The 12869-nt window shown below is 54.3% G+C and overlaps 1 protein-coding gene across 5 annotated transcripts in view; it reads right to left on the minus strand.

Moving 5' to 3' along the window:
* RAP1GAP2 (RAP1 GTPase activating protein 2) overlaps window positions 1-12869 on the minus strand; it is a 267223-nt gene that overhangs the window by 127583 nt on the left and 126771 nt on the right. For all 5 annotated transcript variants that reach the window (XM_030799615.1, XM_030799613.1, XM_030799614.1 and 2 more), the window contains one exon: window positions 3185-3269. In XM_030799615.1, the coding sequence (XP_030655475.1) occupies window positions 3185-3269 (85 nt within the window). The remainder of the gene's footprint in view (window positions 1-3184; window positions 3270-12869) is intronic.

A 12869-nucleotide genomic window follows, 5' to 3' on the forward strand; every position in this document is an offset into this window, starting at 1 on the left:
ATCTGAGCTCCAACCACTTCCAAACAACACCACTGGCCTCTCTGAGTCAGGCTTCCATCCTCTCCCCTGGATCCTGCAGCGGCCTCAGCTCATCCGCTCTCCACTCTGTTCCCTGCCATGCATTTGCCATATGATGCCGGGTGATTTTCCAAAAGTCTCATCTTCATCCTCCGGGTAACGTCGTCAATGACTCCAGTGCTCTTAACTAGGAATAAACTCAAAAATCTTCAGCAGAATGTCCAAGCGTCTGCTTGATCTGGTCCCTGCCTACATGCCCAGCCTCTCCAACACTAACTCTGGCTTCACCAGCTGTTCTGATCTTCCGGTTCCTCTTAGCGCTGCCTTCTCTCTCTCGGCTGCCTGAGGGCACGTGCAGAGGCCCACAGCAGTGCTTCTCAAGCTGTCCTGTGTATACAGATCACCGGAAAATGACAGTAAAATGCTGACTCTGGGCCAGGCGCGGTGGCTCAAGCCTGTAATCTCAGCACTTTGGGAGGCCGAGGTGGGCGGATCACAAGGTCAAGAGATTGAGACCATCCTGGCCAACATGGTGAAACCCCGTCTCTACTAAAAACACAAAAATCAGCCAGGCATGGTGGCACGCACCTGTAATCCCAGCTACTCGGGAAGCTGAGGCAGGAGAATCGCTTGAACCCAGGAGGCAGAGGTTGCAGTGAGCCAAGATCGCGCCACTGCACTCTGGCTCGGCGACAGAGCAAGGCCCCGTCTCAAAAAAATAAAAATGCTGACTCTGATTCAGTGGTCTGGAGTGGAACCTGAGATCCTGCATTTCTAAGGGGCTCGCAAATGATGCAGGTGTTGCTGGTCCCTTGGCCTCACTTTGAACAGCAAGAATCTAGAACACTCTCCTCCACTCGGACTCCACCTCAGCCTAACTAGCACCTATCCAATTTTCAGGGCTCAGCTTAAACATCATTTCCTAACAAAAAGCCTTACCTGACCCTCTCCGAGTCTAGGTTAGAGTCCCCCCACCTCCTAACCTTACGCTCCCCCTGAGCTATGCTGTGCTTCTCCTTTAGAATAGTCACCATGTTGAACTGCGCAGCCCTCATTCCTGACATTATTTTTCCATTTTTGGCTCCCTAGCTAGACGACAAGCTCTAGGAGAGCAGGGACCACAATGTCTGGTTTACTACAAGGTCCCCAGAACCCAGCACTGGGCCTGGCCGAGCATGAGCACATGTGGCAGAATGCTGTGGGTCTTGCCTGCTGCGCATCCCTTTCCCCTTCTTCTCATGGTACCACTGCCATTTCCCTCTAGGACCTTCCCCTCCCTAATTCTCAGTTCTTACGGTTTAGGTGGGTGGTCATGAGACTCAGGTCTGGCCAATCAGAGCCTTTCATCTTTCTGGTCACGGTAATTGGTTCAGGGACAAACATGTGACCTAAGCCAGCCAATGAGCTTCTTCCCTGGGACTTTGTTAGAACTACTGGGGGAAAAAAAATACTTTTCTTTTCACTGGAGTTAATTCACAGGTAGGAGCTGCTACCACCGTTCGGCTGCCACAAAGGCAGCTTGACAAAGAATGAAACCAACACAGACGAGAGAAGGAATGAGACTGATCTTGTGGATGCAGTCATGCCTGCCGTCTACGCTTGCAATTACAAAGGCAAAAAATACCCTTTTATGCCTAAGCCAGAGTGAGTTATGTTTCTGTCACTTACAACCAAGAGTCCTAATACAAAATTCAAATAAATACTGGGTATTAAATGAATTAAATGAGTACATAAGTAAGTAAAATCTGCCAAGATAATTCAGGGACTTCTCCTAGGAGACTGTCAGAGTTCTCCCTGCAAACTCCTGCCATCCGCGAAGACAGAGACAAGCATCCCACAGCCACCTTTGTAGACCAAGGGGACACTCGGAATGGTGACAGGCTTCTTAGCATTACCCTGTGCAAAGAGCTGGCCCGGCACCTGGCTCAGATACCAACACTGAGCTGGGTGCTGGGGCAGGCACTAGGCTAGTGAAGGTGGTCTGGCTTCCACTGCCCCCTGGGTACTGCACAAGGAAGACAGTACAGCTCTCCTTGGTCAGCCCTGCACCCCTGTCCTGCCCCCACCCACCGCTGACCACTTAACCCACCCAGGGCAGGCTCTGGCTACCCCTCAACACGTAGGCTCCTCGAGGCATACCACGTGGCTCTGTATATGATGGGCATCAGATACAGGACAACAACAGGAAGATGGATGGGTTTTATCTGCTTCCTATGGGTTGTCATCTTGCAAAAGATTAGGTTCAGGGAAGAGGAGGGGTGATGCAGAGCAGTGAGGAAGAGCTGCCTGATGATCTCCCTGTGAGCCACTCAGAGCACACCCCAGGACAGAGAGAGCAGCTGGCCTAGATGTCCCCTCAGATGACTCAGGAGGCAGGTGACTTCTTCAGTGCTAGTCCTCACTCACCCCACGGAGTGTGAAGGAAGGAGGGAGGGAGGGAGAGAGTGCATGCCAGCCTATGCAGAAACACTGGCTGAGCCAAAAGTCTTCTCTGAGGACCAGCTCAGGCCCGTGTGGCCATCCTGCCGAGGTGTCGGACTGAAAAGTGATGGGGGAAGGTCATGGTGGCAGAAGGGCACTGCTCCCTCGGCTCCCGTCCAGGAGTGAGAAGGTCCTGGGCCTAGCGGCCTGGACTGTGGTCTCCCCAGGAGAAAGGCTCACGAAGGAAGTGCTGATAAGAAAGGAACTGCCACCCCGACCCGAACCTCCAGCCAACCCTTCCACGGGGACTGGCGTGAACAGGCCCGGCTCAGAAGGGCCAGCCAGAGGCTGGCAGACCAGCATGCAAACGCCCTTCAAGTTCCAGGAGGGCCACAGCCCAGCCTGGGGCAGTCCTTCTGGGCAGCTGCCTTCTGTCCCCCGACTTCCTCCTGGCTGGGCCCCTTGTTCCCAAACTCCACTACCAATTACCAAGAGTCCTGCCAACCCCATTTCAACCCCAATGTCCTCATCGCCCCTTGACACAGACACCCTGAGTCTCTTGTCACGCTTCCCCCACACTGGTGCTTAACTGGAGCTTAACTGGACGTCACCTCCTCCGAGGTGTCAGGACACTCCACAGCCCCACTGCGACGGACGCTGCTGGGCCTGGAGCCAAAGTCACAGCTAGGCCTTACGACTTCCCCACATGCTCCCCTCCCTGCCTTCCTGAACCAAAGCCTCTTACCTTCATGGTGGGAGGTGCCGTGAGAGGAGGGGACAGCGGCCGGTCTGGGAGGGTCACATCCGAGCTGTTGGCCAGCTCCTGCTTCCTGTGAAGAGGCCAGAAGAGGTGAGTGAAGACCTGCCTGCGCCTTCCCTTCTCTCCTCCAAGAGTGACTGGGCTCTCAGACACAGTTTAACATACAATGCAGGCTGGGTTGGGTGGCTCACGCCTGTAATCCCAGCACTTTGCAAGGCCAACGCAGGCGGATCACCTGAGGTCAGGAGTTCGAGGCCAGCCCGACCAACATGGTGAAACCCCATCTCTACTAAAAATACAAAAAATTAGCCAGGCGTGGTGGTGCATGCCTGTAGTCCCAGCTACTAGGGAGGCTGCGGCAGGAGAATCACTTGAACCTGGGAGGTGGAGGTTGCAGTGAGCCGAGATGGTGCCACTGCACTCCAGCCTGGGCAACAAGAATGAAACTCCGTTTCAAAAAAAAAAAAAAAAAATACAATCCAGAAACCAGAGTTGGGAGCATTTTCTTTACTCCAGTGCACCAAAATCTAAAGCAAAATCCCTGGACCACCAGCGGCACCTGGGAACTCGAAAGACATGCACATTTGCAGGTGCACACCAGACTCTCCAGTGATGAGCCCAGGAACCTGCGCTCCAACGAAATCTCCAGGTCATTCTGCTGCACGGCGAAGTCTGAGAACCATGGGGCTAAAGGGACCCGGGACTGGGGCTGGGTGTGAGAAGAGGAGGGGAGAAATGCGGATTCATTCTCCCTTGAGCCCCTCTGCACATACACACACACACACACACACACACACACACACACAGACACACAGGCCCTGGTCAAAAAGCTGTCCTCGGGAGACAGGGCTGCCTGCCGTGCAACCGCAGGTAAAACTTAATTTAGTCCACGTGGGCTAGGACGGTGGAGAGGCAGCTAAACAGAGTTGTGTCACCATGGCAACATGACTGCGACAAGTTCGCCGCGCTCACACACTCCCCACTTTCCATCTGGCCCTCGCTGGTGACCGGGGAGTGCTGTTTGCGGTCCCATCACCAGGCAGACTGTTTGGCATGGGATCAGCCTCCCCAGTCATGGCCGCACAACAGGGCCAGCTGGGCAGAGCCTGGGGAATCCCCGGGTGAGGGACTCCAGTGTCCTGAACAAGCCCTGGCTGGACCCAGGAGGGGACAAAGGGGCTGGGAGAACCGTATTAAAAGCCGAAGAGGGCCGGGCTGAGCTGTCAAAGCCCCCAACTTTACAAGTGTGTCCTCTTCTAGAGCCCCGCTCTGAAGCAGCCGAGAGAGTCAGCCCAACCCCCAGGTCCTGCATAAATGATCAAAGCACCCCCACTGCCACCTCCAGAGAATCCTTCTGCCCCTCTTCCCAGCCCAAGTCCTGCCAGCGAAGCGACAGTTCCAACCCCACACCTTCTTGACAGAAACCCACCCTCCCTACAGAGCCCAGCCCTCCAGCTTTCCAGGCCCAGACCCCATCCTGCCTGGCTCCCCATGGCCCACAGAGCAGGACCAGGCTGAGAACACTTCCAGGCTAGGCCCACAGGGCCACGTGTACCCCTGCCTGCCCCTGCAGTTGACCAGCCCTCCCTGTGGCCAACTAAGGAGCCACATGAGGGGCCTGGGGACTACCTGGCTTGGTAGAGGATCCAATTCCACCCCATCAACCTGAACCTGGCAGTCCCTGTCTCCTGCTCCCTGTCTCCCTTCCTCTTTCTTTCTTCCTGGACCTTGTTGATATAAGTTTTGACGGCTGGAGATGGGGGACTCTCCCGCCTGATCCAGGCTGTAACTGGCTCAAGAAACCAGCAGGGCTGAGATAGCTCCTAGGTGCGTGCACACACTCACACACACACAAAGGCAGGCACCAGCTCTTGCTACCTCTCAGCTAGAGCTGCCAGCCTCCTTCCATGTACAGCCTTGGACATCACCACCGTAGGCTCCAGTCTGGCTGCTCGGCCACTCACCTGCCTGTGCATACAACAGAGCTGGGTCCAGCACAGGCTCACCCCCTCCTCCACCTGGCCCTCTCCCAAGCAGCCACAGCTCCTCCTCAATGGGCCTGGTCTTTGAGAGCCATGATGGGGGAAAGGAAGAATGATCAAGCAGGAGGGCATCACCCTCAGGTCCTCTTAGGGCCCACGGTGAGGATGTCAGCTGCTCCCCTGTAAGGCTGGGAGCCGGGCAAGGAAAAGCACGCAGGGAGGGGAAGGAAAACAAGCCCCCACCCGATGATACAGGGCGACTCTGGGCTTAGCAGAGGACCTCTGGAGACGGCTCGCAGGCACCTTGATGGACAGCAACCCTGGCTCTCCAGGAACACACAGTCCAGAGGAAGACAGAGCTGGTTTTAACATCACCGGTCACAGGACGCTCATACACACGGTCATGCTGTCTATTTCTCCCCATCAGGCACAAGGTGTCCACGCCCATGGCACCAGAGCATGTATGATTATTGTCCAAGGCCCTGAGTCCTGGTCAAAGGGGCGCAGCATCCAACACTCCCTGAGCTGAGCCCCTCTCCCTGCCTCTTCCCCCTGGACGCTGGATAAGCTCCAGGGACCAGTCTCTACTGGACGCTGCATAAGCTCCAGGGGCCAGTCTCTAGGAAGCAAGGCAGACTCTCAAGTCGGACCACACGGCAGCTTCTGACCAGAAGGATTTCCCAAATCATGCCTGGGAGCTTGGAAGGGGCTAGAGCAGACATGAGCACCAGTGGTGACCAGCCTCATGCAAGCTCCAGTGCTGTGTCCAGGACTCCAGAGGGGGTGCCAGGGTGGGCAGAAGGCATGACTGCCACCCTCAAAAACATCTGAACTGGGCCCAGAGCAGTGGCTCATGCCTGTAATCCCACCATTTTAGGAGGCTGAGGAGGGGGGGCGGATCACTTGAGGTCAAGAGTTCGAGACCAGCCTGTTCAACGTGGCGAAACCCCGTCTCTACTAAAAATACAAAAATTAGCCAGGCATGGTGGCATGTGCCTGTCATCCAAGCTACTTGGGAGGCTGAGGCAAGAGAATCGCTTGAACCCAAGAGGTGGAGGTTGCAGTGAGATGAGATCGCGCCACTGCACTCCAGCTCGGGTGACAGAGCGAGACTCCATCTCAAAAAAAAAAAAAAGAAGGGAAGGCAACAATGTGAAGAAACACACAGTGAGAACGCCCCGTGTTCTCAGGCAGACACAGGAGCGATGCGGCTGCAAGCCAATGCGTGCCGAGGCTTGCCGACCCCGCCAGAGGCTAGAAGAGGCGAGGAAGGATTCTTCCCTAGGCCTGCAGAGGGAGCGAGGCCCTGCTGACACCTTGATTTTGGACTTCTGGCCTCCAGAACCGAAATAATAAATGTCTGTGGCTTTAAGCCATCTGAGGTCCTTGGTAATGGCAGCCCTAGGAAATGAATGCAGTGCCCAGGCCCCAGGTTCTAGCCTTGGCCTAGAGAGTCAAAAACTGTGAAGATGAAATCCTGCTTCTGCCTCACCACCCCTGCTCTGATCAGCTATGCTCAGCCTTGTCCTGCCCCAGGACAATGACATTTACACATGAGCCACCCTCCAAGGACAGCCAGGCACAGCCCAGCCCAGCCACCAGCTGGCACTGAGATAAGATAGAGTTAAGTGACGCGGTGCTTGATGCAGTTTTATCCCTTTTTCTCCCACTCAGGCAAACATATCACACATGAGGAGGTGAAAGTGATGTGATTACATCATGGGATAACCTTGAATGTGCTCTAATTAGAAGCAAAAGGTAAATCCTTAGCTGAGGTGACAACTTCCTTGTGACCCACAGGGATCTATCTTGCCACATGTCATGGCACTGAGATTGAAAACTGCAGCCCTCAAGCGACCCAGCCCCATACTCGCATGCAACTCTAACGACGCAGGGCCCCAGACCCACCCAGGGACCCACAAGGACCAATGAGAGGAGGGGCTGGAGATGGGGACAGCCTGGAAAGCAGAGAAGGGAAAAGGAGGATGGAGAGAAGCCAGAGGAAGAGAGGAGGAAGATTACATACTCAGTTCAAAGAGAAGGGTGGCAAGGGCAGGCTGGAAGGGCAGGTCAGAGAGCCTCTGCCATCTGGGGGAATCCTGGAGGCCCTGCCCATTCTCGCATGGCACTGAGGTTCCCTGCTCTGGGATTCTTTCCCTCCCTAGAAGCACAGGAGATACAGGGGCAGATGGGGCGGCTCAGGGAGACCAGGACGCGTCCTAGCCAGCGTTGGCCAAATGCAAATCTCTGGAAGAAATGGTCAAAGGGGCCTGGAGTGGAAGCTGAGAAGTCAAAGGCCGTGATTCACCCAGACGGAGCTGGACAGACCCCTGGCAGAGCCCCTGTGCCAGCACCCAGGCCTGCAGGCTCCTCGCCTCCACCCTTGGAGGGCTCTGCCTCAGACCATCTTGAGGTCACTGCAACCGTCATGTCTCACACAACGCTATGGAGAGCACCCTACACTCGGAATCAAGGGATTCCTGGGTTCAAGTTTGGCTCTGCCTGCTACCCAGCTGTGAGGCCTTGGTTAAGTTACCTCGTTGTGTCTTGTTTCCTTCATCTGCAAAGACAGGGGTAATAATGTACCAAGGAGTTAAAAATAACAGCTGTGGCTGGGCGAGGTGGCTCACGCCTGTAATCCCAGCACTTTGGGAGGCCAAGGCGGGCGGATCACCTGAGGTCAGGAGTTCGAGACCAGCCTGGCCAACATGGTGAAACCTTGTCTCTACTAAAAATACAAAAATTAGCCGGGCGTGGTGGCGGGCGCCTGTAATCCCAGCTTCTTGAGAGGCTGAGGCAGGAGAATCGCTTGAACCTGGGAGGTGGAGGTTGCAGTGAGCTGAGATCTCACCATTGCAGTCCAGCCTGGGCAACAAGAGCAAAATTCCGTCTCAAAAAAAATGAATTAATTAAAAAAAAAAAGCTGTGAAATAAAACATGAAGTCCTATATAAATGTAGACCATGATCTTGATGATGATAATTATAACTCATAAAATATTAATGTGGTCTCCAAGTGGAGACAGAAGCAAGGGTCCAGGGCTGTTTAAATGCCTTGGAAAACATTTCTGGCATCTCAAATGAGCACCAGTTGTAGCCTGGGGATCTACTCTCAGGATCATAACCATTGGTTAATAATCAACCACACGAAAAACATTCACCTAGCAGCAGATGGCTTTGGGGCCAGGTGTAAGGCCCCCTCCACACAGGGTTCTCCCAAGCCTGAAACTCCCCTTTTCTGCATCCCTCCCCACGCCCGCTCCCAGCCATCCACCCACACTCAGCTACGCTTTCTCTTGCTTTCCAAATAGCCAAGCTAGAGGAATACAGACAGCTGGGCTGCAAAGAGCTTCTCAGGAAAACCAAACCAAAAGGAATAAGAAACATGATTCATAATGGCCAAAAGGGGGAAGCAATCCAAGTGTCCAACCGCCAACGAACAGATAAATAAAATTCAGTTGTTCCATACTGTGGAATATTGCTCACCCATAAAAAGAAATGAAGCAAAAATAATTAATTTTCAAAAATAAAAATAGGACCGCGGGCAGCGACTCACGCCTGTAATCCCAGCACTTTGGGAGGCCAAGGCAGGCGGATCACCTGAGGTCAGGAGTTCGAGAACAACCTGGCTAACATGGTGAAACCCCGTCTCACTAAAAATCCAAAAAATTAGCCAGGCATGATGGCGCATGCCTGTAATCCCAGCTACTAAGGAGGCTGAGGCAGGAGAATCACTTGAACCTGGGAGACAGAGATTGCAGTGAGCCAAGATTATGCCACTGCACTCCAGCCCGGGTGACAGAGTGAGACTCCATCTCAAAAAAATAAAAATAAGTGGCCGGGCGCAGTGGCTCACTCCTGTAATCCCAGCACTTTGGGAAGCTGAGACAGGCAGATCACAAGGTCAGGAGATCGAGACCATCCTGGCTAACATGGTGAAACCCCGTTTCTACTAAAAAAATACAAAAAAAATTAGCCAGGTGTGATGGCAGGCGCCTGTAGTCCCAGCTACTCGAGAGGCTGATGCAGGAGAATGGCGTGAACCCAGGAGGCGGAGCTTGCAGTGAGCCGAGATGGCGCCACTGCGCTCCAGCCTGGGTGACAGAGTGAGACTCCGTCTCAAAATAAAATAAAATAAAATAAAAATAATAAACAATGATAGCTTATGACTACAAAGACAATAGAAAGAAAAGGAGTGAAGAACTGATGCATGCTACAACATGGATGCACCTAGGAAGCATGGTGCCAAGTGACAGGAGCCAGGCACACAAGGCCACATGCTGTGTGATTCCAGTTCCATGAAATCCACAAAACAGACAAATCCACAGACAGAACAGTGATGAGTAGTTGCCAGGGGCTGCAGGGAGAGGGGAACGGGATGCAATTGCTAATCAATACTCCTGCTAATCAATACTCCAGCACCACTCCTGATGCGCCATGTGGTCAGGTTATCTCACCTCTCCATGCCTCAGCTTCCTCATCTGTGAAATGGTGTGAGTACTCCCTACCTCATGGGGCGTTATGAGTAAGGCCCAGAAAGCACTTAGCACAGTGCCTGGTACGCAGCAAAAACACAATAGCTGGTCGCCTTGTTGCCAAGGCTCAAATCAACTAGAAGAATGGGCATGGAGGAGGAGGGGCCAAGGCAGAAAGCTGATCAGAAGGCAGAGGTGGACGGGGCAGGGACGTCTTCAGTTCTAGGCACTCGCTGCCCCACATACTGTGGATGCCAAGCTGGGAGGCAGGGACATGGGAGCCCAGCTGCTGTGTGGGAACCGCCAGGCCCCAAGTATATGCACATGGCTCAATTCCAAGCCCCAAGGGGACAGACATGGAGATGAGGGCACTGATGACCCTCATGCCTGTGCTGGGGCCAATGTGGAAGGGAGAAAGGGCATGAGCCCAGCAGACCTGGCAGAGTGTAGGGGAGGGAAGAGGACATTGGATTCAGGAACAAAAGGCTCCAACAGGTGGAGTGAATGGGTAGCTTGAGAAGGAGCAGGTGTTGCGCACCTGTTCGTACCTGGCAGGGCTGACCTTGGGGTCACAGCCCATCCTAGCACACACTCTGAGAGGATTCCAGAGATTTGGGGCACCAACTCTAGATCTTTGGTGATTGAAAACTCCCCAGATGGCCGGGTGAGGCGGCTCATACCTGTAATCCCAGCACTTTGGGAGGCTGAGGTAGGAGGATTGCTTGAGCCCATGAGTTCAAGACCAGCCTGGGCAACATGGTGAAACCCCATCTCTATAAAAAAATTAAAAATTAGCCAGGTGCATGACTGTAGTCCTAGCTATTCAGGAGGCTGAGGTGGGAGGGTGACTTGAGCCTAGGAGGTCAAGGCTACAGTGAGCCATAATCACGCCACTGCACTCCAGCCTGGGCGACAGAGTGGGACCCTGTTTCAAAAAAAAAAAAAAAAAAAAAACTCTGCAGAAAATGCAAAATGGCAATCCCCACCCCTAATTCAATCCCAGGGTTCACGGATGCAGAGAGCAGAAGCCGTGGGAGAAAGCAACAGATGCCACCCGACAGCCTCATTATGCGGACAAGCCCATGGAGGCTGGAGAGCCGAGGGAGCCACCCAAACCCCACAACGAGCCTCTTCTCTTCTCTTCTCCAAGGAAGAGGCCCCATTTCCAAATCACCTCGGCCCAGGCTTGTGGGAAGTCGGCAGCAAGTCTCCAGGAGGGGCTGGGCATGGTGGCTCACACCTGTCATCCCAGCACTTTGGGAGGCCGAGGTGCGCGGATCAACTGAGGTCAGGAGTTCGAGACCAGCCTGGCCAACATGGTGAAACCCCCGTCTCTACTAAAAATACAAAAATTAGCCGGAAATCGCTTGATCCCGTGAGGCAGAGGTTGCAGTGAGCCAAGATCGTGCCACTGCATTCCAGCCTCGGCAACAGAGCAAGATTCAATCTCAAAGAAAAAAAAAAGTCTCCAGGAGGAAAGTGTCAGGAAGCACAACTGGCTTCTGGACACCAGTTTGTTTGTTCGTTGGTTTTTGTTTTTGAGACAGCGTCTCGCTCTTATCGCCCAGGTTGGAGTACAATGGCACAATCTCGGCTCACTGCAGCCTCCGCCTCCTGGGTTCCAGCAATTCTCCTGCCTCAGCCTCCCAAGTAGCTGGGATTACAGGCGCGTGCCACCACACCCAGATAATTTTTTGTATTTTTATTAGAGACTGGGTTTCACTATGTTGGCCAGGCTGGTCTTGAACTCCTGACCTCAGGCAATCTACCCGCCTCAGCCTCCCAAAGTGCTGGGATTATAGGCGTGAGCCAGCGCGCCTGGCCTGGACACCCGTTTATAAAGTGCCAGGGCCCTCAAGTGAGAGGACAGAAGGGGGAAAGGGTCAAAGGGGGCTACTGGTTCCCTGCATGGAGCAGACAGAGAGCAGGAGGCCCAGGCTGTGCAGGAGACGAGCCGGCTGGAGTCTCTGCTGCAGGCTACACCCCGCACAGGACCCTGTGGCTGCATGTGGGCACAAGGGGAGGCCTGGGCCAGACTCTGGCTGCAGCTTCAGAAGACACTCCTGCTGCTCTCCAGGTGCATTAGATGAGGACAGCACTGTCCTTCCCTGGAGGATCTGAAGTCCTAAACTGAACCAGGGCTAGGAGAAAGGGCAGGAGCCAGGAGGAACAGGACCCTACGGGCAGACCACCCAGAAGCACCTCTGCAGGCCTCCACAGCCCTCTGATTGGGGGCGTTGGGGGCCTTCTTGTGCACATATCTCAGAGCGATGGACCAATCTACCCACGTGGGCAAATCCTCACACTGGGAAAATAAGCCTTTACCAGACAAGCAGCTTTTAGAACTGACGCATGCTTTATGGTTTGCACCCAAGCCAGCAGAGATTCGGAGTCCTATGTGAGCCTGGGGTCGCAGAGTCAAAAAATACGAGAGCTGCAGCTCCACCTTGAGATCTCTGACTCCCACTCCAGTGCTCCCTCCCGCTGCCAGGGGAAAGCCAGCTCCGCCCGGCCCAAGTACCACAGCAGGGAGCGAGGAGGGGACACTGGCCAAACGTCTTCTTGTGTGTTTTAAGTTTGAGTTCTCGGGGACCAAGGGTGGTGTCTCAGCAGGGGAGGCGACGTCTGTGTGATTCACAAGCATCTGAGAAAATGATCCGGGCAAAACGCAGAAAACCGTCCTGCAGGCACAGCACACCCACCTGCAAGACCCGAGTGCCAAACATGGATTGTGGGGTCATGGGGTGAAACGAGAGATGCAGAATCAAGTGCCATGAGGTCACAGAGAGGAGAGGACTGGCTCTCCTTGGGAGACCAGCTACGGGATCGCACAGGAGGCAACGGCTGATCTAGGCCCGGAGAAGAGACCAGCAGTGACCTATGGGAGAAGCGGGGAAGGGGAGGGCACAGAAGCAGGACGCAGAGGAACGTGACCAGCATGACGGAGAGATCACCAATGTCGCTGATGCCCAGGAGACACATCACACCATTCGAGGGCACAGCAGGCCGGCAAAAGGGGAGGGCAGGCCGGGTGCGGTGGCTCACAGATATGTAATCCCAGCACTTCGGGAGGCCGAGGCAGGCGGATCACTAGAGATCAGGAGTTTGAGACCGGCCTGGCCAACGTGGTGAAACCCCGTATCTACTAAAATTACAAAAAATTAGCCAGGCATGGTGGCAGGTGCCTGTAATCCCAGCTACTCGGGAGGCTGAGG

This window comes from Nomascus leucogenys, chromosome 19 (assembly GCF_006542625.1).
Source record: "Nomascus leucogenys isolate Asia chromosome 19, Asia_NLE_v1, whole genome shotgun sequence".
In the NCBI taxonomy this organism is placed as follows: Eukaryota; Metazoa; Chordata; class Mammalia; order Primates; family Hylobatidae; genus Nomascus; species Nomascus leucogenys.